At 40.1% G+C, this 25,592-nt stretch overlaps 1 protein-coding gene across 2 annotated transcripts in view; it reads left to right on the forward strand.

The window, feature by feature from the left end:
• Nucleotides 1-12,386, forward strand: part of usp53a (ubiquitin specific peptidase 53a) — a 31,428-nt gene extending 19,042 nt beyond the window's left edge. For both annotated transcript variants that reach the window (XM_085806387.1, XM_085806388.1), the window contains exons 12-17: nucleotides 1,011-1,157; nucleotides 3,208-3,997; nucleotides 4,933-5,000; nucleotides 9,868-9,934; nucleotides 10,034-10,770; nucleotides 10,880-12,386. In XM_085806387.1, coding sequence (XP_085662513.1) covers nucleotides 1,011-1,157; nucleotides 3,208-3,997; nucleotides 4,933-5,000; nucleotides 9,868-9,934; nucleotides 10,034-10,770; nucleotides 10,880-10,956 — 1,886 coding nt within the window. In that variant the 3' untranslated portion in view covers nucleotides 10,957-12,386. The remainder of the gene's footprint in view (nucleotides 1-1,010; nucleotides 1,158-3,207; nucleotides 3,998-4,932; nucleotides 5,001-9,867; nucleotides 9,935-10,033; nucleotides 10,771-10,879) is intronic.
• Nucleotides 12,387-25,592: the final 13,206 nt, after the last annotated feature.

A 25,592-nucleotide genomic window follows, 5' to 3' on the forward strand; every position in this document is an offset into this window, starting at 1 on the left:
CACTGTCAAACTAAATCTGGCTATGTTAGTAATACAGAAAGGGAGGGGGAGATTACAGACCACTGTTGAGGAGAGAGGTCACCGAGAGCTGCCAAATCTCCACATACTGAAGGACAAGTAGGAGATATATATACTGTGTGTGTGTATGTGTATATATATATATATATATATATATATATATATATATATATATAAATGGAGAAGATATTTGATGTGTGAAGATGTGTGAATGGCCTTACTTACAAGACAATGAAAACCAGTGAAATTACAATTTTGTAATTTTATTGTTTGCTATGTTATCATGTGGATGTGTGAAGTTGTGAAGGTCATTGAAACCTCCACATCATTATTGTCTTTCACTGGAAAACTTGATAGTTAAACTGTGCTTTAGGGTACATTACACTGAAGACAGTACAGTAAAACCAAAACACTGAAGTACTGCTGTGCTGGGCTGAAGATAATACAGAGCTACAAAACCATAGTCTCAAAAAACACCTAGCATTTTTTTTTCAGTCATGTTCCCCTCGTAGTGATTGATGTTGAAATCTTAGACAGCCAACAGAACCACAGTATGATCATGTTTTCCAGCGTCATGACTAATCATTGTGTTTCAGACCGAATATCTGGCAGAAACAGAGGAGAGAAGTCTCTGCTCCGCCATGTTTCCACCCTCTTGCCTTTGCCCTCATGTAGCACAAAATGTACCGTAAACATCAGCAACAACAATGTGTTTTTAAAGTTGGCTTCTGTCCACACACTTTGTCTCCACTGCTCAAAGCCTTGCAGGAGCTGGCGAAGAAGCAGTGGAAAAAAATAACAGGGAAAAGGATGTAGTGGCAAAAGCCATCTACAGTGGGATGAATATATACTTTTAAAGGTGTCTGTAGCGGAGGAAATCCCCACCTGATTCAGCACAAGTTGAGAATATCCTATAGTGACAATATACCCCTCGCTCGCCCCTCTGTGGGAATCGTGCCAGATTCCTGATGACATCTCTTTTTGTTTCACAGTGAAAATTCCCAGCAGTGATCCCAAGAGTCGCATCAGGGAGCTCTCTCGAGAAGTTGCCCAGAGAGCCGGAGAGGTGAGAGGGATGCATCAATCCAGGCGAGAGGCAGACAGGAGCGGTCAGCGGAGGCTGGAGCCTCGTTACAGAGGTTGGTTGAACATATACTGTAAGGTATGCCTTGTATAGAAGTAGCCTGCACATGAAGTGCAACCATTATGCATTGGAATTGCCAGGCCTCATGATACAAAAGGCTAGCCCTCCACTTCCCCAGCCCTTACGTAACCGCCGGTTCAGGAGCAATGTGTCAGAAAGGGGATTAAGTGCTGACGTCTGTTGGAGCCTGCCTTGATCCCACTCTCTCATATTCAGAGGCATTGGTTCCCGTCTCTGTGGTCTGCAGGGACATGTACAACAAAAAACACAATAAAAAATAAGCAGATCAAACCAAATAGTTATAAATACTGCTTAATTTAATTACAGGGTGAATTTGACTCCGGAAATTTGTATTAGTGTGTCCATTTTTCTAATGACTCCTCCACCTTGTTCTTCACAAATGTAGTTTGTGTGTCAGTTCTAATCCAGCGACTGATTTGTCAGCGTCTTTAATACTCCTTTAGTACATCAGTACTTTCAATTAAGTATCAGTGAGGAGGATTATCAAACACAATTGTAACACATTCCTAAATCCAACATGTCAACAGCAGTAGCCCGTGTTAGCAGCGAGCTCACGTCCGGTTTTGATTGAATGCAGCAGAAGAGTGGTTAGTGTTGCTGCTGTGATGAATAGCAAGGTGGGAGGGGATGCAAGTGTTCATGTAAAGTACCACGGCATGGATCATGCACAGGCTAGCACTTTGCTAAAATGTCCTCAGCCGGAAAAAAAAACACTCAAGAAAAGCTACTTTGCTGCTGATATTGGTTTGTGGGATAACCCCGGGGGAATTTGAAATGATCTTTGACTGTATTGATTCAGACAAGTAACCATTCTTTGAGCTGCAGCCTTGAGTATGGCTGACAACACTGAGCTGGCAGCAGAAAATCTTCAACACACACTGTTATCATATACACAAGCAAAAAACATTGACAGCACTGTTTGAAGTGATTTAATTCTGGCAAACAGTCAGCAAAATCCTAAGCAAGAGTGGCTCCATCTCATGGGCTTATGTTCAAGGGTTGACAGTTTTGTGTAGTACTAAATGTGCTTTTTTTTTGTTTTCACTTGAAAACATTTTACCACAGATTGCTTTTCATAGTTATTTCAGTGATGATTCTACCACAGAGGGCCCAGCTACTGACTGAAGTACTGTCAGTTATAGCTTATAGATTGTAACAATACATTGTGAAATGAGGGCTTGCCTAATACATACAGGAAATAACTTTATGTCCTTTTCCTTCAGCCTTTTTATCCTTTTTTTATTATTTTCAAATTTAGTTCCATTCACCTTAATAAACTCATTAGAGAAGATTCAGAAATCTCTACCACGGACAGTGTGGATAAATACAGGATTGTGAGGGGCAGGAAGGATGTCTGGCCATGTCTTTTTTAGGGTGGTTATAATGGCTCAAAGTGTCCTTGGAAGAGCAGACACATCCGTACTACTCTCTCATGTTCAGACATGTTTCTTTTTACATTTGTGTAACACACCCATAGATGCGTGTACATACACTAAATTGCCAAAGAGCAATCTTTCTCTATGGAAGCCTCTAAATTGAGTACACACCATAGCAGAAAATCAGCTCCTGTTGTTTGTAATTTACACCTTCCTGTCATCTGCACACTTAAATGTCAGTTACCCTGTTGTTGTCCTGCCCTTCCCTCAATTTCTGCCCAACCTGCTGTGTTCTTTAGCACAGCTTTGGTGTAGAGGTGTCAGTGAAAATTATCCATTTTTGGCCTTGGCTATGTTATTAATGACATTGTCTTTTGGCGTCAGGTACAGCAGGAGAAATAAAAGTTTGTGGGAAATGTTTTGGAGTTGATAAGAATCTTGGCTTTTTGGAGATTAAAACATTCAAGTGATGTACTTTATTGATGTATTTTTTTCAGAGTATTAAAAGCATGTTTCAGTGAGAATGTTTCTATCACAAAAATAGTATCTTTTTTAAAATCACTGACTTAAAATTATCTTTAGAATATAGTTTGCTATTCAGGTTCTCTTGGTTTTAACCCTCATGAAACTTGTTTTACTTCAACTCAGATCCAGGTCAGGACAGGACCTACTCCCGCTCCGCCTCCCCTCCAGAGAATGGCTTCAAACAACACCTGGACACCCGACTTTACAGTAGCCAAGGAAAAGGTCCCACCCGGACTGAGCGAACGCCGCACTTCGGTGGTCGGTCCTCCCATGAACCCTCTCGCTCTAACTCCAGAGTCCAAGTGCTACCCACTGTGCCCAGTGCCAGCAGCGGCCATCAAAGCCGGAGAGTAGACCAGCTCTCCAACGGTTATGATACGGACAGCAGCCAAGACTCGCGAGAGCGTCCTGGAAGTGGAGGGAACGGTCGTAGCAGGTCTAACCGCCCATGGAAACCCATGCGGGAGGCACTAAATGTGGACAGTGTTATAAGTGCCATTGGTGATGGTAATTTGATAAGTCAAGAACGAAGACAGCACAGCCCCCGGAGAAGACCTAGCAGTCAGTCGCCCTCCCGTGACCGAGAGCGAGACCGGGAATATACGTGGGGAGGCCGGGAAGAACGCAAACCCAAGAGCCTGATGACCATCTACGAGGACGAGCAGAGGAATGAAACTGGTGGCAGCCGAAGCTCGCTGGACTCAGATGGCCGGGGTGGCTACAGTGACAAGGACAGGTCAAAGGGCTCAGCAACTCTCAAAGTGCGAAGTGACAACTGGAAGATCCAGCGAACTGAATCTGGATATGAAAGTAGTGACAGATTAAGCAATGGCTCAGCAAATCTCGACTCACCTGTGGTCGAGAACCTTTCTTCCAAGGACCTACGGCCTATACCTGAGATGCACCTGACCAGGTAAATAGACTGTTGGGTATACGTGTGTGTGTGTGTGTGTTTTTTTTTTACCTCACTCATACAAATTCTGAGAACCACAAAGTGTGGCGTAGAAATAGCTATGACACAATTCTTGCTGTGTGATGCCAGCAGCAGAATGTTGCTTTGTCATCCAATAGCCTACTCATGTCAGGATTTGAGTCTCAAAAGTGCTGCCATTTCTAAATAATTAAACACTACAAACAAACTGTTCTAAGAATAGCAAGACCCATTTAACATAAATGCACACAAGGCAGATACGCCAACCTTATTATGCTGGGCTGTCATTTGTTGGCTTTGTAGTACAGGTCTTGTTTGGAGATAATGATCCCAACTAGCTGACAAGTCCTGTACACAGAGGGAAGAGGCAGCAGATAGCTGACTTCCTCAAATGCTATTGCATTATTCAAGCTGATCTCCTGACGCTATATTAGTAAAGTGCTCTTTAATTATTAATTCTTAAACATATGGTTGCAATGTTATAGGTTCAAGCCTGAAGTAACTGAAAATATGCAAAAATGTTCTGTTTACATATAGTATATGTTTTGCACCCTTCTTCAGTTTTAAATAGGTTCATTACAGTATATTCTGAACATTACAAAGCAGATACAAAGCACAGCACATAATAGATTCAAGACTGTAATCATCCATAGCAAAGGGAACAAAAAAAATCAAAGCTACCTGTTGTTTTGACAATAACATGTTAGTGTGTATGCATGAAAAGAGAAGTGTTGCAGGAATTAGAATCAGGTTACACCTTTTGTAAATCATGCATCATAAAAATATATATTTAGGCTGAGGTTATGAGGGTTTTCTTTCCCTTTTTTCGCTCGTACTGTAACATGGGTCCTTCTTAGTCCTCTTAACTGGTTGGAAATCCATATTGCATGAATAATTCAATTTATTTTGTATTTTAGGGATCACTTCTCTCAGAAAAGCGGTGATGATTTGAAGGCTGACATTCTGCGCTCTACATTTTCCACTGGTAAGTCAATCATTTTCACTGAAAACCTGTATCTGTAGAATGTCTGCTGATTATATGTATTACTGGGGAAAATGTGTGTTGGCTTGGCAGAGAGGGCAAGCATGCAAAATGTGTGAAGATTTGTTATATTTAGACCTTTTGGTGGTTTCATTAAGACACAACCATGAGCACTTTATGTATTCAGCCATTATTTCCAGCTTCACGCATATGAATCCAGAGGAAATATGCATCATTTGTGTTGCATAGTGCAAACAGGTCACAAATTAGAGTATCATTCTTCCACAAAGGCTTGGCCCTGACATTAAAGAAATTCCCTCCACCCGATAGACTTCCGTGTGTTGTTAGGATCTGAAACATTAAGATAGTACTCAGCAATTTCCTTGATTTATTGTTCCATCAGTAATGTTAAGGTCACAGCCTGATTGAAGGGATACTGTATGGAAATAAGTGTGTTCCAGTTCCTCACTGACTGGCCTTGACCTTTTTTCCTGAGTAAAGTTTATGTTATGCAGCAGCACACAGAAAAATGTACATGGGCTTAAAGGAAACTGCAGCCCAAGCTGAGAACAGACTGCTATAATTTTATGGGGAAAAACTACTGCACAGCTTACTTGTTTTTTTTTAACAGTCTTTTGAAACTGCATTAATTGTCTCATTCAAGCCCTAAATGAAATACTTATAACACATTCATTCACACAACTCCTTTAATCTTGTTTGTATTAGGTTGTTTGTTCTTCCTTACACATTAAAGTATAGGGGGAAAAAGGAAAAAAGTACCGCAAGGATCTTATTAGCTACTAACTGCAGTGAATAATGTTGTTCCAGCAGGGAGTACAACAACTTTTAGATCTATAAAAATCCATTTGAAAATAAGAAGGAAAAAATCAGGAGCCTAAAATAAGTTATTTTTATCTTCCAGATATGGCACTAGGGATTTTTCGCCTGAACGCCTTTCAAATTCTTCATCTAAGATATGCTTGGTTAAGAAGGAAAATGTATTTTAAATGAACAAATATCTTTTTAAATGCCCTTGTGTTTCCCTCATCAGGAGTACACAGCTAGTGTACACAGTTAGAGTTAATCCTGAATAAGAGGGGGAAATGAGTGAGCTTGTAGGGGCCACCCAGCTGTGCCCAGCCAGGCAGAAAATGCCATGACTGGGACTGTCAGGAGGTGGTATTCTAACATGAAGCAAATAAAATGCCATTTTGTAGCACTGCAGTTATTTCAAAGTTCAGATTAAGGCATAAAAACATTTGATGCAAGCATCGACTACAATTATATCTCTCTTTAGTTAAAAATAACTGTGGTGGGTGGAGAAATAGAAACAGAAGTGCAGTGCTGAATGCTGGTCTTGTTATTGGCCTATGAGCATCTGCACATGCTGAGTGAATCATGTGGAACTATCTCTGGCAAAGGGAGAAACATTTATACAGCCGCTGGAATATCCCTTTAATACTGAAAATACATGTATATAATTATAATAATGCTGTGAAAACTCCCTACCTTCTCATCCCCCATTTCTTATATCCCATGTAAATAATGTAAGTAAGTGATTCTACAAACCTGCATTTAAAGGTTTGGGGGCTGTTTGCCCCCTAGTGTCGTCAAGGGGATATGACACTGTCTACAGATCTCACATGAAAAAAGACATGACACACCTTCATTCACTTGCCTCTTCTTTGAACTGTAAAAACATTTATTTATTTATTTTTGTATTTAAAAGTGTCCACAGCTGTATTTTGTGCGAGCGTTCTAAAAATGTCTCATTGGACCCTTTTGAAGTCTATTCTCCAGTAGCTATTTTAAAATCACTATGGGATGTTTATGCTCTGCTGTCTGCAAATTGTATCGACAAGCTGCAGTAAATGTGTCCAAAGTCAATTTGGCCTGTGTTCAGCTGTGGTAGTCTGGCGTGAGCTGTAGTTTCAGAGAAGCCTGAGCAGATTCCAGTCGTCCATTAAAGTCCAAAATCCTTTTCGAAAAACACATTCATGTGGGAGGGCAGTTGCAGGGAGCACAGTTGACATTTTGACCACAGGCATTCATCCTAATGATCGCTTGTTGCATCAAACAAGTGATTCGAGCCGAGGCCGGAGCTCGTTCTCTCCACCTTAATGACAATGTGTGGATCCTGTTGTGAATAAATCTCAGTAAACATCATGACCCCAAAATGGAAATGGTGGCAGACACCCTGCTTGTGGACGTGTGAAAGGTCGGAGCTGTTAGCAGGTTGAAGTATCTGGAAATTCCACCCCCATCTATTTAGACAGTAAATCATACTGTTTTCCTATAATTTACCTTGGTTGGCTCTGGTGGTTCCTGTAGACCTTATCAAGAGTCCACAGAAACACACTCACGAAGTTGTTTTTAAGTCATTAAAAAGTAATTTGTACATAAACAAAAGGCTCACGAATTTGACAGTGCCCTCATGTATTGTATGTGTAAGTTGACAAAAGATTAGTAGTGAATTTTATCCTTCGTCCAGTTAATAAATGAGTTTGTTATCCATTGTGTTTGTTTGCATACATCCTGTATAGTGCATGTGTGTCCAATAGCTGGCAGCTTTAATGCTGCTCAGCTTAGTTGGCCTATTGACGCCCCTTAACAAGCCAGTGACTGATGTGATAATCAAAGTGTTAATGCTGCAGGTTGAGTGCACAGTTATAATGTGGCAGACGACATTCCGTTCCCTCGCCTCCGCCACATCATCACGTGCTGAAACAAAGGCTGTTCCAAATAGTTTCTAAAGTATTATAGACACTTTTTTTTGTCATCCTGGCTGCTGAAAGATAAACTTATTGAAAACCTGGCATTTTTCCAGGGTTCATTTTTTCCTCCACACATTCAAGAGTTCAGGTCCTCATGAAAAGCTGAACTGCAAATATGCATGTGAGTGTGATCGATGTTCAAGAATTTTAAGTACCCCAGACAGCAGAAAGCAGATCAGAGACAGAACTACAAATCTTGACATGAGAGCCTTAGAACCAAAATGTTTTTTTTCTTTTTTGTCACATCAACAAAACTTCAAAGGGCTGCTGGGAAATTTTGCATGTGCAGTTTCTCAAAACTTAGTTAGGGTTTGCTTTTGTGGTTTGTATAGGAGCACATTTTTCTATTTCCCATGGGAGTTTCTCTTCCTGTCAGTTGGAATAATTGAAATGATGTCAAATCACATCTCTGAGCTGTTATCAACGGAAAAGTAATTCAGGGCATTTATCTGGAGGGAACAAACAGGTGACTTTCTTGACATTTCTTAAAATGATCCTCTATGCTGGAAACTGGTCAGAGATCTGGGAGTGATTTACATCAGGCAAGTATTAGTATTTCAAAAGCTGAGTGCTAGGTTTTTGTTAATCAGCCACTGATGACTCACACGATTTATAAGAACAGAATAACATGTACGCATATCAAACAACTTCACTTTCTTTCATCCTAGTTAACCACTTGATGCGCTCCAGTTTAGTCGGGAATGAGAAGGAAATTTTAGTTTAGATAGTACATTGAATGCAGCTGAACCACAGTCTAATCCATCCAATCACAGTACATGGATGGTTTCCCAGGCAAGCACAGAAGGCCATGTAAACAGCAGGACACCTTGAATACATCTGTTTTCCTGGCGTTCACAGCTGCACCAGCAATTGCAAAATTCCACAGAAATGAATGTTTTCTGGACATCTGCCAAACACCGAACCTGAGCAACTGATTCACATTAGTTTTAGACGGCATTATAGTGATAAGTTAATAGCTGTTGCCTGAAAAATATTTTGATTTCAACAGTAACGGACAGTCTTACAAACTCACAGCACACAGTCGCCTTTTCCCTTTTAATATTCAGCCGCTCTCTCCTTCAAGTTTCCCTTGGCAAAGACGTATATGACCATAAAGACAACAGGATTTTCAAAGGAGAAAGCATCATAAACTGCATCCCTTTTTCTGTTTTTCAGAATGATATTGTTACAGTTGCTTGCCAACATTGCAGATCAGCGGCATCAAATTGTGAATTGCCACATGGACTTAGCGGCTTAAAAATGCAATAGTGTTGTGGAGGGGATCTGGAGTCTGGAGTCTGACCCTGGCGTAATTGCATGCCAGCACAAAGGATTTAGCCACTAATGCTTTGAGAGAGCACAGGAAAAAAGAGGGTATGCTGACACATCACAGATGGTCCTCAGCCACTCACTCTTCCTTGTCCTGTTAGTCAGCTGTAGTCTGTCTCAGGCCTTGTAAATCACACCCACCCTGCTAACTTGGCTAAGCTCCACACCAGCCTCCACCCAGAGACCTGTTTTTAAACATGTGTTGATCTAATGGGTGAAATCAGCTATTATCCTCTTTTTTTCTTTCTTTTTTTTCATCGTAATTCATTGACATCACTTACATGACATGACTGAACCTAATAGGTTAATAGAATTTAACTTTATTTTCATTACTTTGGCTGATGTAGAAGTTGGAACGTGAACACAGAGTTCATTCAGGGACCTATTGTTTCATTAGTGCTGTTACCTCAAAGCTAACAGGGCCTGGATATGAACCCAAATTCCCTTTGAGGGGCCATGTTCTTTGGTTGGATCAGACAGTCAGAGTGGTACACCGGGGGCCTGAGGGCGCTCTGCCAGACTAGCTGCTTTGATACTTCCTCTCCCAGCACCAGGCAAAGGGCCTCACCATGACCCCTGTTAGATAACATGTCTTTGCTGGAGAGGCACAGGAAAAAAAATTCTAACTGTGTTTAAAATAAAACCTGTAACAGATGTTACCTAGCTCTATTTTTTTTTTTTTTTTGACCATCTGGTAGCGATGACCATGGGTTTACAAATTAGTGTCCGGTGATGTAAAATGCTCATGAGGCTCTATTATTGTCTAGGTGAACAAGGAAGAAGATCTCCAGATCTACAAGATGCACACATCCTCACTGGTCAGCACATACAAAGGTAAAACACAGCTTAAACTGTACAAGTACCAGTACATATTTCCTGTTGATGTGGAAGAAGAAGTCAAATAGTAATGTTTCTGTTTTTGCTTTGCAACAGAACAAGGGCCTTTCGATACACTCCTGGGATTTTAGAAAAGAACAATGGTGTGGACAGTGAACAGGAGGACAATTTGGATGGTAGCCCTGTGAGCCCTGTGCCTCCGTACCTAGCAAAAACCAGCAGTTCTGAGTGGAACAGCTCAGATGACCTTGCAGGACCCTTCTCGGAACAAGAAGAGACCGGCACTGTTGGCCGCATAGACTCTTTCATGCACAACCATCCTCCCCCTTTACCCCCCAAGAACTTTGGCAGCAGTCACGCTGACCCATCTGGCGTCCACTCCCAACCCCGGGAGGTGCCAACGCGGTCGAGCCCCCGAAATGAACCCAAAAACGGCTCGTCCCCCCTCTCGCACGCCACCTTCCGTCGGTGGATCGAGACACCTGCCGAGCACAGACTTTCATCCGGCGCCAGCTCCAAGTCGGGGTCATCGGACCAGGACAGAAACGATCTGTCGGCCAGCGAAAGTGACGAGAGGTTACCCAGTCCAAAGCTGGGACACAGCGACGGTACCGACTCCCCTACTCGCTCAGATATAGGTCTTCCCACCACCTACTTTTCTGTGGATAACTGTATGACGGACACTTACCGGGCCAAATACCATAAGAGGCCTCCCCTCCCGTTCATGAGAGCAGAGGAGCATGCCTCATCGGGGGAGAGTGATGCTGAAGGGAGGGGGCTCCCTTTGCAAGACGTTCAACCACCAGAGCCTTCCAAAAGCCGATCAGAATCAGGTATTCAACAGTGCAGTGTACTCGTTTTGATACTACCATAATATTTCTGTGACTTTTTGACCCTTTTGTGAATGTTGCATTGATTTAGTTTCTGGCTTTTGTCTTGCAGGTTATTCTACCACTAAGACTACTGCAAAGTGGAATCCAGTTACTCCAAAAGGACTTGATGAGCATGGTTTCCTATGATTTTAGCAACAGCATCTGGATGCCAAAAGGAATTGTTATGCACTATGATTACTACACAGTTTGACTCCTTCTAACTGGGATGTGTGTTTGCTGTCATAACAGAAAGTTGGAAATTAACTGGATGCCAAAGAGATTGTAAAAGAACGACAGGTGTCCTTAATAGATAACTGGCTGTTTTTTGGTATGAACTACTAAAAGCTTTCAATGAATAGTGAATTTGCACTGTAGCCAGCAGCAAAGGTACAGGAGAAGAAAGATGCCTGAAACATTTTTCTGTTGATCATGCTTAGGCTTTTGGAGCTCAAGAGCAAAAGGTTAGGTTAGTAAGGAATGTTTCATAAAATGTCACTTTACCACACAAGAGTTTTAAAGATTTGTTTTACATGAAGAAATAACCATTGTCTTGCAGTTCTACTCTCTCACACTCTATCGAATGCTTTTGTTTGTTCAACTACTCCCATTTCAGTGTTACGAGGTGTCTGCCCCAACTCTGTCTGTTTATGACATTACCTTTCATTGGGTTTTGAAGAACACAGGGTTCCAGTAATATTCAGTACAGTTTTTGTTTTGTTTTTTGGTAGATTTTTGAAAGTATTTCTACACACTGAACACTCTTTTGGCACGACTTAAAAATGGATCCTAAGGATCTGAGTGAAAATGAAGCTTGAGGGCACCCACATTGGTTTTTGGCCAATCAGACCTCTTGTCTGGCATGTCAGCTTGGTACGTGGTGTTTAATGGCCTCTGCAAATAACCAGCAATGGTTTACTTCTGTCTCACACTCTGTGAAACATTTACCAGCGGAAGTGTAATATACCAAAATAATTCTATCCACCAGTGAGGGTGCCCTGGGGCTAAAGGGTGATGGGTACATATGTTATTATGTTGATTGGTTATTGGCTAGAAAATTATGTGGCACAAGGCACACCCCTATCTCCTCAAATGTACACCCACAGACATCCCATCATCCACACATATATACCGTAAGTTTTTGCACTGTACTTCCTGTTGATTAGTTCTCATTTCACACTCCTTACAGTTATCTTTTTTTTTTTTTGTCTTTAGCAAAAAATTGAAGAGTTTTACTTCTCATGTCTTAAAGTAGCTCCCATTAGCAGCAAGTCTGCAGTGGAAGGATATGGACATGTCAGGATTTAAATGCTTCATTTAGAAATAGACAGGGCTTGTATTTTCTTTCTTTCTTTTTTAATTAAAACATGTTGTAAACCTGAGTAGAGGACCATTGTTGGTTCAAAATATTTTATATATGCAGCAGACTAATGCACAGTGCCTTTTGTATTTTTCTATGTCAATACAAGGTTAAATTGGAGCCATGATTTGTACAATTCTTTGATTTTAAAGAATTTTTGTAACATTTTATTTTATTTTTATTGATTAACGGTTGTTAAATAAAAAATTTATTTAACCATGTCCATGTGTGTTGAGCCATGTTATATTCAAGAGCACAAAGTTTTGACTAACAATGCTGACATTCCATCTTTATTATTTAGGCAGATGAAAACCTGATCTGAGATGAATATGTTCATTTTGAAATTATTACCCTGATAGGGCCTGATTATAAATGGTGATGACTAAATAAATACATTTTCACTCACAGAAAAGTGCGTCCCCTTCCAATAAATGCCAGGAAGTATGGTGTTTTGCTGCCACCTGCTGTCATAAATCCTGAATGCATTGTCTGTTCTTGCAACTGGAAAGTCAGATCATTTTTATTTTTTTTTACAGATATGCCGTTAGAAGAAAAAAGTCAGAACACAAAAGAATTGTCCCACCTGTCACTACACTGAAGAGAGCCTTATATTCATTGTCCTTTTGGCAAGTCCTGTTGTGATATTTTGAAAACTGTCAGTTGACTCTTGTAGTCTATTGTCTTAGTCATGCAAGGTGTATGTTTTTGTTTGTTTTTATAAATGTTAAATACTTTTTTTTAATAAATAAAATGCTCACCTTTATGAAGATGGACATCAATAAGCAATATTGTAGTGTCCAGAACACATCAACACTTAATTGCCTGATTCAATGTGCTAAAATTATCACACATGACATTGATTTGTCAAGTCTGATTTTTCAAACATATCCCAACTTTAATCCAAAATATGCTGTTTCAGCAGGGGTTAAGGTTTTAGACTTTCAAGGCCATTTTACCATCTTAATCTACCAAAAGAGAGGGAATAGTCTCTGATGTGACAGGTATCACTCCCTTTTATAAATGACGATGGGAAACAAAATGAACATTCTTCTTTTATCCTCAAGAGGGAAGTAGAGGGCTGGAAACTAAGTAAAAGATGGTGCGTGGATGTGCACTTCAATTACTCCAATCTTCTTAATGTTTAGGTAGGTCCTCTTTGTACAGTTAACATACATATACAGTATGTATATATATATAGCATTATTCAATCTTTTTTAAAAGTAATTATTCATTTTCTAACACATTGACCTCAAAATGCCTTTGTCTTTCAGAAGAACAATGAAGATGATTCACTCCAGGTAGCCTATTTCAGGATTTACTGACTCATCATCAACAGTGCCAGAGGAGGTTCTTCAAACGTGGATCATTCCATTTCAACATGGAAATATGATGCCACAAAATAGATTTTGATCTTGGTACCAAAAAAAACAACAAAATTGATAGAATGTTTTTTCCCCCTGACTCATTTCCATCAAAGCAATTTGATGCCATTTTCAGACAGACAACTTCTATGTTTTCCAGCCATATAAACCATACATTTTCACTGGAAGATAAAAAAAGAAAGAAAAATGCATAGTACCACTCACTATATTAAGTAAATCCTGACAATGTGCTGCCATTCAGTCCTGGTATTCAGTTTTAGCATGTTTAAATCTTAGTGTGTAAATGTGTGTGTGTGTGTGTGTGTGTGTCTCCACCATCCATCAGTGTGGCACTCGGGTTGTCAGTGTGGGCTCCTCCTCTGCAGCTGCCGAACTTCATTAGGGGCCATCAGCTGCGCTCAGTGCTACACTGTCAGAGTCAAACTTCTGTTTTCTCCTTTCTCCTCCCTTTGCAATCTCTCTCTTTCCCAAACTGTCCCTCAAGCTCGCTCACATCCTTCATACTCATGATTTCCCTCCTCCCATCATACAACCTTTTCCCTTTTAGTTGACCTCTCATTTTCTGTCCTGGCCTTTTTTTTTTTTTTTTTTTTTAAATCATAAACACTTGTGCTCCCAAATATAGCTACTCACACAGCTGATGTGCTTGCACAATTACGGTTCTGATCATGGAAATAATTTTATTAGTTAGAAAGTTGTGTAGCTTTAAATGCTGTCAGAAAACTCAGATTTTATCCATTCCATGTAAACCAACTAACTAACTAACTTGGTGTGCTGAAACCAAAAACTATAAGATGTCAATGATACAGCACTCCAGTGGATCTCTATGGCTCATCTTGGATTTTAAATGGCTTGAAACGAATTAAGAAAAAAAAAAAAAGAAAACACTTATTGCCGCCATTGGGTTAATTATTTTTGAACTACAGTTGACAAGGTAATCTCCTGTCTTTGGGTTTGAACCACAGTCTATGGTTTGAACCCACTATTCCTCTAATAAGAAACTCAACCCTACATCAAATGCCTACAAGTGATGTGGGCTTTGGAATCGGGATTACTACACAAGCACTGTAGTGTAAAGCTGCCAGAGAGATGGGGCAGCTCCTGCATGGATTTCATAAATATTTCAATCCTTGCAATATCTTTAAAAAATGTGGTGGTTTACAGTTTGTCTTAAAATGTAATTATTGTCCTTCCTCTCAAAATGTCTAACTTTCACAGACAAGCTCTCTTAGCATGGAAACTTCTTTATGTTCACAACTTTTCCCCTCATAAAACCCTCCTATGGAATAACAAATATATCACAGTAAAAAACAAATCTATCGTTCTTCCTTCCTGGCATACAAAGGGCATATCTTTTATTATTGACTTATTTGATAAACATGGTAACCTCCTTTCTTATAATGATTTTCTTAGGACCTTTGAATTTCCTATTAGATTTAAAGAATTTAGTCTTGTATGTCAGGCGATTCCTTCTGGTATCATACAGTTGATGAAATGTCACCTTTCATACAGCACAAATGGAAGAATTGACTAAACTAATTATTGATGGTTGCCCTTTCCTGGATAAAATAAATTAATACGTAACGCCATCCATGCTAAAAATAAGTGTTCTCCAAGAGAGAAATTCTTCTGGGATGAGTTAATTTATGATGTTAAATGGAAAAAAGCATGGTTACTGCCTTATAAGTTTTGCATCTCTAATAAGGTCAAAGAAATACATTTTAAAATCTTACACAAAATTTACCCCTGCAATGCATTCCTATCTAAGTTTATGGATGTGAACAGTAAATGTGTCTTCTGTGATGTAGAGGAATCTATCGCTCATGTATTTTACGAATGTTGTGTTGTGCATGATTTTTGGATTGACCTGAGAAATCATTTTTCTAACTTTCTTAGTGTCTCATACCTGTTCACCACAAAATATGTTCTTTGTTATTTTTCTCATAACAAGTCTGTTGAATTCATTAGGCTACTAACTACTTAATTCTTTCCTGTAAATTCTTTATATACAAACACAGATTTCTCAAAACTAAACAGAAGTTTAAGGTGTTTCTACTTGAATTCAACTTTCATCTTAAGTCTCTCAGAATTATAAATGACAAAAAATGATCTAGGCTATTTCTGCAGTATTACGACAGCCTGATGAATGTCTAATGTTATTTCTAATGACTTAATGGATTTTTGTTAAATCAATGATTCTTTGTGCCAACTCTGTATTCTATGCGTGACCAATGTAGCCTATGTGCCCTTTTTCTTTTTTTTGTTTGTTTCTCTCCTCTTCTAATTGTTATTGTTTTTTTTATTTATTATAGTCTCGCCTGATTATTACCTTGTTTTATCTATTTTTGTCTAAAAACATCATTATACTCTACTTGCTTGTCAATAAAGAGAGAGAGAGAGAAAAAAATTGTGACTCAAATATGGCGGCCTGGGACGTGCACTCAGGGGAGGCAGGTGAGGCTCACCTAGGCTGTCAGGAATAATTAGATTATTTAATCTAAGGTTTATTTATTTGTTTATTTTTTATTTCAGATTTTCTAGTCTAATAAACGCGACTCAACAGAGTTTACCTCCGGCCAGGCAGCGGCCGCGGACGGATACACTTGAAGCCACTCGCCGTCTCGTTGTATTTCAGAGGAGAGGCACAGAGCTGCTCTGCCTCGTCTGGGGGACCAACGCCTGAGCTACGGTAGCTAACAGTTAGCAACTTTTACGTACTTTCTCTCTCTCTCTCTCTCTCCCTCTCTTTCTTACACACGCACACGCACAGCTGGCTGTCTGTCATATCTGTTGTTGTAAACCTTGTAACAACAGTTTGTTGAGTACAGTTAACATTAGTGTTGCTCCGGTTTGAGTGTGGATTAATTGTTAACGGTTTGTTGTGTAACGTTAGCAGTGGTCCAATGTCGCGGTCCTGTACAGCTGATCTGTGTTGTACCGTTAGATGGCGTGGATTGTGATGAGAAGGTGTTGCAATGCACACATTTTAAAACGTGTCTGTGCAAAGTGCAAATCATTGTGCAAAACCTGTTTGTTGTGACTTTCTTGTGAGCCCTAATTGGCCAGAATTTTAACCTAATAACGTTACAGTATCTTACTGGTCACAGTGTTGCCAGTAGTAGGCTATGAGCTTGGCTTGTGTTGATTGGAAACACCTGGTGGCTAACTGAATAATCCAAAACTCTAATCACAACTCAACTTCCTTTCACAAAGCAACAGTTGTGCACTTTACCTTAATTATGAGCAGTGGATGTTGATTCATTGCACAAATCTCATAAAGTAAAGTTTACACAGCACTAATACAAGTGGCCAAAAGTGCAACAGGTGAAAATTAATTAGAACATTAGGCCTATACAATCTCTTGCTTCATTAAATTGCTGATAACAATGTTCAGATGAGGTGTATAAATTATTTGGAAGGTGCCTGCTCGCACTCACTCAATTTTATTCTTATTTTCTTACCTCAACCAATATTTAGGCCAATATATTTTGTAACATATTATAAAAATAAAAATAAATCTATTGTTATTTTTTCCTCTATTGCTTTTTATGTGAAGCCAGTGATACAGTAGGCTACTAGTGGTTACAGAAAATATCTGATCAGATAGCAAAAATAGTATTGTCTGAAGAACATCCACAGTTCTCTCTGCTATAGCATATAGCCTATATATAGCCTATATAGGTTTGTGAATTCATATAGGCCTATATGTGAATTCACAAACCGTCAGACATGTGTAGCCTATGCCCTGTATCTGAAGAAGCAGGCGTATGGAAAAAAATGCCTAATAAATATTGTAAATGTTTTTTTTTTTGATTATTGTAAATGTATTTAGTTTGTTTAGAAATCAGGCCAGTAAGAACATGGAATAACTGTATGAAACACATTGATTTCTGATCATGTGACTGCTGACTTCACAGATAAAGACAACGGAATCAACTAAGCCTGGCTGTTAGCCTGGTCTGGAGCAGGCTAGCTGCAGAGAATAAATCACCATAGTAACTTGACCAGGATAAATTTAACCTGCTTTCGAACAACCGACTTGAGGCTAAATTAAGCCAGGATAACCAACATATCCCGGCTTAATCCCTTATCTAGGTTCACGCAAGAAAGTCACAACAAACAGGTTTTGGACAATGATTTGCACTTTGTACAGATAAGTTTTAAAATGTGTGACGTAATGGATCATGGGAAAATAAAGTGGTGGGAGTCTATTCGAAATTTATCGAACTAAAATTGTGCTAATAATTAGCTACCAAAGTTCTTGCCAAATACATCGCTGTTAAGTAGGCTAACCTGCAAACATTTACATGATTAATTCCTGTCATGACTTTGCTCATGCATGCCATAGTGTATCGTAATATGTAACTTCATTACCACACTATATTTGTGTAGCCTATTCATGTTTTTTATTGTGTATTGTATGTACTGTAGCCTACTGTGAAGCAGACCAGTACAACAGGCTGTATCATATTCACATGAGGCCTTTCATGTTTTCTGCTGGGTCATTTTGGAGGGTGGAGATTGTGGTAACCTACTGTATTATATCACACATTGAATTGTCTCTATTAGTTAGCCTACTCATTAATTATAAAAAAAAACACATTATCACCATATGAAGAGTTGGGGCGGGGGCATCACTGCAAACCCCCGATCTCTATAGGTTTGGAGATGATGGTTGCTGCTTGGGTGAAATTAGACAGCACTACAAAATGGTTAATAGCCTAATATTTGTTGACCCGGTGCTAAAGTAGTGGCGTGAAAAGTGTGAAGCTTGTTGCCTGCTGTGTGGAATGAAATGTGTTTGATGCTGCAATCATTTCCTCCACTTGGTTTCCCTGGTTTGCTGCTGCTGTAGGGGGGCAACAACATTTGGAAAATAATTAATTTTCAGCTTTAAGCTGCAAGTTTATGATTTTTATTTCTGACTTGATCTCCTGCTGTGAGGGAAAGGGTTCCACTGTGTCCCAGATAAGCAGGGGGATTGACATCGTGGCTAGAGTTGAGAGTGATTAATTTTTCTATCAGACGTTTCGGTTTGTGTTGTACTTGGTGTTGCTTCGTCTTTATAGAGGTAGATATACATATTGAACTGTGTGAGTAGCCTATCATGTGATGAAGATCTTTCCAAAGATGTAATTCAGATAACAGTGTAGTAGCCTACATGTTCTTTTCCTTTCCCCCACAGTTTCTTCCAGAGCATTTTTCTTTTTAATGTTCTGATTATCCTATCTGTCTGTATTTCTTCTTTAGCAAACCACCCTGTGCCCAGTTGTGTATGTGTGGCATACACAAACACACACACACGCATGCACACACGGCCTACAGGCTTCTGTTCTTGTTGTCATCCTGACAAGCAGTAGGAACAGGATTATGGGTAGAGGCCCTCTTACTTGGGGCAGAAGAAAGTGTGAAATCTGATTGCTTCTGAAGATTAAAAAAAATAGGACCCTGTGAGGTCGGTGGAATCCTAAACATGAGCAGGCTGAAGAAGTATAGCAGCAGGGTGTAGTCTGTTCCGGGGATTTGCCAAATTTTCAGATTTGAGAGAGGGTGGCTTAAGAGAGGACACAGAGAAGAAGCTGCAGGGCGCATAGGTGGCAACTGCTACTTTTTTTTTACCGGCATCTTTTTTGCAAGTTTGGTTTTATTAATTTAATACAGTTAGTTTGCTAAAGAATATTTCTGTGATATCAGAATATTTTAGTTCAGAATACAATAAAACTAGACACCAGAGAAGTTAGTGTGGGAAGTTTTTTTAGCAGTCACATTGTGCTATTTTTGCAAAGCAGAAAGTGCTCATATTTTCCACATTGCAGTTTGTAATATCAACCGTTTGTTAAGGTTAAATATTTGACACATGGGGTGTCTCCTGTAGCATTATAATAATTGATCACTAGGGGGCATTAAAGCATTGTGCTTTTGTTCCATTTCACCCTGAGGCCGTTTTGGCAAAGCCCACTCTCCAGTTTCTTTCCACCACTTCCACATGCGAGCCTCTTCCAGTTGCCTGCATGAAACAAAATCACTATAATGACTGCATGGTGCAGAGAAATGGTTGAACAAGACTGTGAGGGAAAAGCTGTCTTCAGGGAAATAAAAAACACACACACATAGCAGTAGATTTTTTGTTTTTGTTTTGCTGGCAGCAAGAGATTGGAGACCAGCAGGACACATGTTGAGATTGGTGACATAATGCCAATTTTACGTTTCATTGAAAGGCTGTAGAGAGGATACAGTGACAGAGATGTATTGCTTTGATGGCTCGAGGCTTCGGTACTTCATGCTTTGCAGCGTGATAGGAAAATGTTTGTGTTGTACTCGGCTTGCTGTTTACCTCCTCATGCAGTTCTCCTCTGCTGTATGTGGAATTCTTCCCAAGATTTGTTTCCTATGACGCCATGAAGCTCCCCGTTAGTTTGTGCTTGTTTTTTGTTGCCCTCTCCAGACTTGCTGTTTGTTTCTCCACACCTGCAACAAACCGCTATCGGCTTTCCTCACCTGCAACAAATCAATATCATGCAAGAAGGAAGCTGAGACTCTATAATACGCCAAAAGCTATTACAAGGATTAGAATGAAGGGAAAATGTACAGCACGAGAGCAAGACAACACTGAACTTGAAACATATCTTTCTTTAAGTGCTTGCTGTTAACTTTTTCTCATTGCGACTTTTGCATGTTTTTAATTGCAATTTGAAAATTTCTAATCCTTTCTTTAGCTGAGAAAACTTTTTTTTTCTTTGTGTCTTGGCTAATCTTCCCACATTGCACTGAGGGCACACTGATTGCATGTTAGTGGTTTGACCCCAGCAGATCGTTTTTTGAAAACTAATTTAGAAATCTGTTCACATCGTTTTTTTTTTTTTTGTTGTTGCTTTGATCGCTAAGCCCCCTCAAGTTAACATGAAGTTGTAAATATTCATACAAAAATGACGTCATCTGTCATACTGTTGAATGAAAAGATGTGCGTTTATATTTTGTGTTGTTGAGGTGGTAGTTTGGCTCAGTTTAGTGTGTATAAATATCTGCCAGCTGCTGAACATTCAAGTAAATTAAAGGCCTCATCCTCCTTTGATATCAGCAATAGATAAGTTCAGCTCCCTTGTTTGTACTTTGTATGCCTTTTGGTTTTAAGGCAATTTATTGCTACATGATAAAGTCATTTTTAAAATGCATGTTAGTGTAATTAAAGCTAGGGTCTGTAATGCTGGAAAACTAGCAAGAGAGCGAGCAAGATTTGAAAAAAGCACCTCCTAAAGTTCCTCCCCCCTGCTCCCCCTCCCGTCAGTGAGTCCGTCCAAGCCACGCCCCCACACACTAGCACGCGCACAGAAGCAGCACGGAGGAGAGGACAGCTACGAGCTAAGGGCTACGAGCTACGAGCTAACGAGCTAGGAGTAGTTTTGGACGACAACAAACAGTCATGTATCACTTACCGTACCTGTAAGTAAACTATATTATTATTATTATTATTATTTTTGTTTGTTTTATAGCACATCAGTCTGTGCAGACCCAGGGGCAGGTCGGGTCTGAAGGTCTGAATCTGCTGAATCTCCCCGAGGATCCGGCTGGATTCAGACCCATCAGCTAAACTACATTGTAGCCTGATTGTGATGTGTTTTTCACTGACAAACTTGTATTATAATAGTCACATAGCATATCTGCCTAACTCAGTTTTTCATTGAAAATTATGCAGGGTGATGCAGAAGTGTTAGGAAAGTAAATTTAGGCCAATATCTCAATTTGGCTACATATATTAGTTAGGCAGATATGCTAATAGGATAACGATATCTTTGTTGTTTGATTGTTAGTTTACACGATGACAGCACTGGCTCAGACCGAGCTACAGTCTGAGCCTTTTTTTTTTCTCTTGATCTCAACATAATCAAGAACTGTAAACAACTGTAAACAATGACATGCCATTTACTGTGAACACAACATTTCTGTTAGAGAGTTCATTGTCATTCATAAACTGTAAAAGGAAAAATATAAACATACAAAAAATAATAAATGAAATCCCAGTAATATTAGTAATAATAAAGGACAACATGATGAGAAAGTCTAATCTTCTTGATGAACTATTCTCTTTACAGGCTAGAAATGAACGACTTGAGCTTGGAAGAATCTCATCAACCCAAACCTCCTGTTTGGTACCTGCAGATGTCAGCATCAGGAGATGCTCCTCCACCAGGCCCTCCAGCTCCACGTCTACCTAGTTCCTGTGTCTGGAAAATAAAGAGACCGCTACCCAGATCCTCATGGACAGTATAAAGGTTTTGTCCCTTGTAGAGTGTAAACACACTGTAAGATTTACTAGAGCCCTGCCGTTTATACTGTGTTCTACATTAGATTCCTGTCAAATTTGCACTGAAGTTTACAGACTGTACATTCCAAAGTTATTTTTATTATTCTTATTTATATTTTTGACTTATATTTAAATTTTGTCTTTTGTTATTTATATTGTTTTTAATAAAAATTTGAAAGTGATGAATGCCTTTCATTTTAGTATTTCTGCAAAAGAAGCTATACATTTTCTCACCACCACAACAAAAATAAGTGATTACAGAAAAATTACAACAAAGTTGGTATCACCCTTTATTGTTACATAAGTATCTGTACATTTTCAACATGAGTATATCTACACATTGGAGAAGGTGTTTACATGGAAAAGGTGTTTCCAGGGAAGGCAGACAGGTCAGGCTGTGTGTGAGGAGTGTTTTGTCAGCTCTGTTGATCTGCAATGTAACTGTAGTCCATCTCCACCTTTTCTGTGGAAAGGCTCCACTTCTTCGACTTTTCATTGTACACCTTGCCGTATCTGTAATAAGAGAAAAGATAATAAGCTTTGCGTGATACATTCATATTAGCTTACAGTTTACTCGGGGTGGAGTTTTATGCGTCAAGGTCTGAAGCATAAAGCTCTGCCCCAGTTGAACAACGTCTGAAAGGAGCAACATCATACGGAGCAGGAGGTAACTCCTGTCTAGTGTGGTGGCTGTGATACAACCTATAACCTACACCCTTATGAAAAACATACGTTCTTATCATTTAGGGACAAAAGTGTCCTCTTCAAAAATAATATTTTTTGCCCCTTTTTTTCCTGATTAAAAAGGATTGAAAAAGAACAAACTAAGCATGGCGTGTGTGGTCTGTAAGATCAGTAATGTAAGTGGGTGTATGGATGGAAGAGTATGTGTGTGTGGGGTGTTATAGAGTGTAAAAACAGAACCAAAACATCAACCAAAGAGCAGGAGGTGTTGCAGGCAGGAGAGAGGGAGAGCAGCTGACTCCAGGAGGGAGTTGTAGGCCACAGCCTCCCCAGAGCCCAGGTGCAGCTTTGGCCACTGACCACCCTGCTGCTGTGAGGAGAGAGAGAGCAAGGCAGCAGCGATGGTCGTCACAGTAACATACCTTGCATCCAATTGCTGAAGAGCTGTCTCCTCTGGGCAGCTAATGTCTGATTCCTGAACCCCAGCTACTGAGAAGTCATCATCTCTGTGAAGATTGCAAAATTAGAGAATACTGTCAGTGCAGCATCAACATACATTTACCCTTCATTCATAGAGCACAAAACACAGAACTGCTTATATGTAGAAATAGAAATCTTGGGTTTGGCAGTTGAAAGGAAGATGTTTTGACAGAACAAAAAGGCATAAAGATTTATATAAATTGTTGAGAAGATCCTCAGTTTTCCCCTATCCTCTCTGCACAGCAGCTAACAGAGTATAGTCCATAGACAAGCTTGTAACATGATCAATTACTCCACCAACACCACACAAAGTTAGAGGTACAACCTAAGGTAGCTGTGTTTTATTTTAGTGTTGGTGGTTGTTGTAGTTGATGTTAACAACTCTGTGTGGAGTGTTGGACCTCCTAAGGTCAGGTTTTATCCTCAGGCCATCATATTTCTCAAAAGATAATCACTAACATTTACTCAATGTCTGTATAATGATATGGCAGATATCACTTCATATCATGTATATATACTATATGTGCAATAATACTTTTCTGAAGTACCTCAAATAGCACTTTGAGCCACATAAAACAGAAAGGGCTAGATATGAAAGACAGATTTTTACACCACACCAAAGACAACGTTGGTCAAATTCATATTCATAGCAATAGCAGCAGCAGCAGCAAGTTGAACTCACCGTGGACAGAGACTTGGAAACAGTAGTTGAAGCTAGCGGGGCCTAATCAATCCGTGTTCAGACTGCGTCGAGGTTGATCGATCCTTCTCATGTCATGACTATGAAAACATAAATACGCAACAGTTGTAAAACGTAAAAGCCAACATATGTGCGTCTTTTATCACAATAATAATGCAGACACTGACGACTATGGTAGAATCTATTCAATACTAGCGTCACCGACCAGTTTTAAACCCACAGAGAAGCTAATATTAGCATTTGGCTAATACAAGCTACAATAGCTACGTTAGCAAAAGTTAGCCTACATATTTCATGAAAATAAGAAATCCTCCCCGAAGCAAAACAAATAATTACCTGTCCAGCAGAAAGACAGCAACCTCGGCATCACTTTTCAGGCCCAGATCCCTCCGTTGTTTCCACCGACCTGAAGCTACACCGATGTACTCTAGTTTAGCCTCTTGCTGCATCCAGAGCATAGACTGATCCCGAGCCGTTTTGTCCGCAGCCAGCCGTTTCTTCCTCCGGCTTTCTCTTCCTTGCCTTTTTCTCAGGGCGAGTCGTTACAAGTAACCGTGGAAGTGGTGATTTGGGCTGCATTTTCTCAGCCGTTGCTCAGAAATGAGCATGAAATCCGTTCTTCTGCAGAGCAGTGCTGACTTTTTCCAGCCGGGCAACAACAGCGAGACGTGAAGACTGTGCACGCGCGCGTAGGAGGGGGACGGGTGCAGAACGAGACACGGAGGCATCTGATTGGTTCTTTACTCTCCGAGCAAACTTCGACCAATCCGTGCCCTTCGGTCTGAAGAGCACAGATTGGGCGGAGTTTTCTCATTCCTGCGGCTGTCACAGACCTCTGTTTTTTTCCGTTCCTTTTCCTGATGACATAATGTACTGATTCCTCTGAAATTAGACGGGCCATTTCCCCCAGTATAACGAAAAGTGCTTCTGAACAGCATTACAGACCCCAGCTTTAATGTTTTTAAAGGGATAGTTCACCCAAAATTCAAATTTCACTCATTATCTACTCACCCTCATGTCAACTAAGAGCTGTGGGAATTTTCAGAGTCCTCCGTTCCTTCTCTGAGTTACGGGGGGGTCCGCGCAGCAGTATTTGTCCATATAATGATTGTCAATGGATACCAACTTTCTTCGTCCAAAAAGACACACCAAAAAACATCCAAATACCTCCATACTGCTTGTTTGTAATGTCCCTCTTGTATTGAAGCCCCGACATGAGAAATTGTTCCGAAAAAAATTAAACAAGTCTATATTTTAAGCTTGTTTGTAGCGGAAGCTCCAGTGTCTCGGTTCACTGCTCTTTTGCACTGACTGGCGGAACAATTTCTCATGTTGGGGCTTCAATACAAGAGGGAAAATTTGAATTTTGGGTGAACTATCCCTTTAAAGCCAGGAACACACCGCCACAACGCTTCCCGACGCCGACGGCTTTGGCCGACGAGTCTGTCGCCTCTCGTCGGGAGAAAGGAAAAAGTGAAACACACTGCCGACTGCCGACCAGAGCGACTGAGTGGCGAGGACTCCCCCATAGAAATACAGACCAATACAGACCAGGGGCAGCTCTGCTCACTGTTCATTCAAACAAACTAATGCCACTGCCACAGTTAATTTCATCAATGAGACCAACATTAATCTCCCCAAAACAATTTAACCAGCCACGTGTTAACGGCGCTAAAGCCGAAATTAAAACAGTTTTTAGCAGCTTACTGCTGTGGCTCGGTTGCCGGGAATTGGCGATAGCCGATGCTAATTTCTGTTAGCCCGTCTATGGTGTTTTACATTACACGTTAGCATTAAGCTAGCGGGCTTTATATGCTTAGTTGTGAGCTGTGTGTGTTTTGAACGTTGTTTCAAACTATGTGGGTTTGATTGAACATC

Source organism: Trachurus japonicus, chromosome 18 (assembly GCF_045865225.1).
Source record: "Trachurus japonicus isolate A0001 chromosome 18, Traja_1.0".
Lineage (NCBI taxonomy): Eukaryota > Metazoa > Chordata > Actinopteri > Carangiformes > Carangidae > Trachurus > Trachurus japonicus.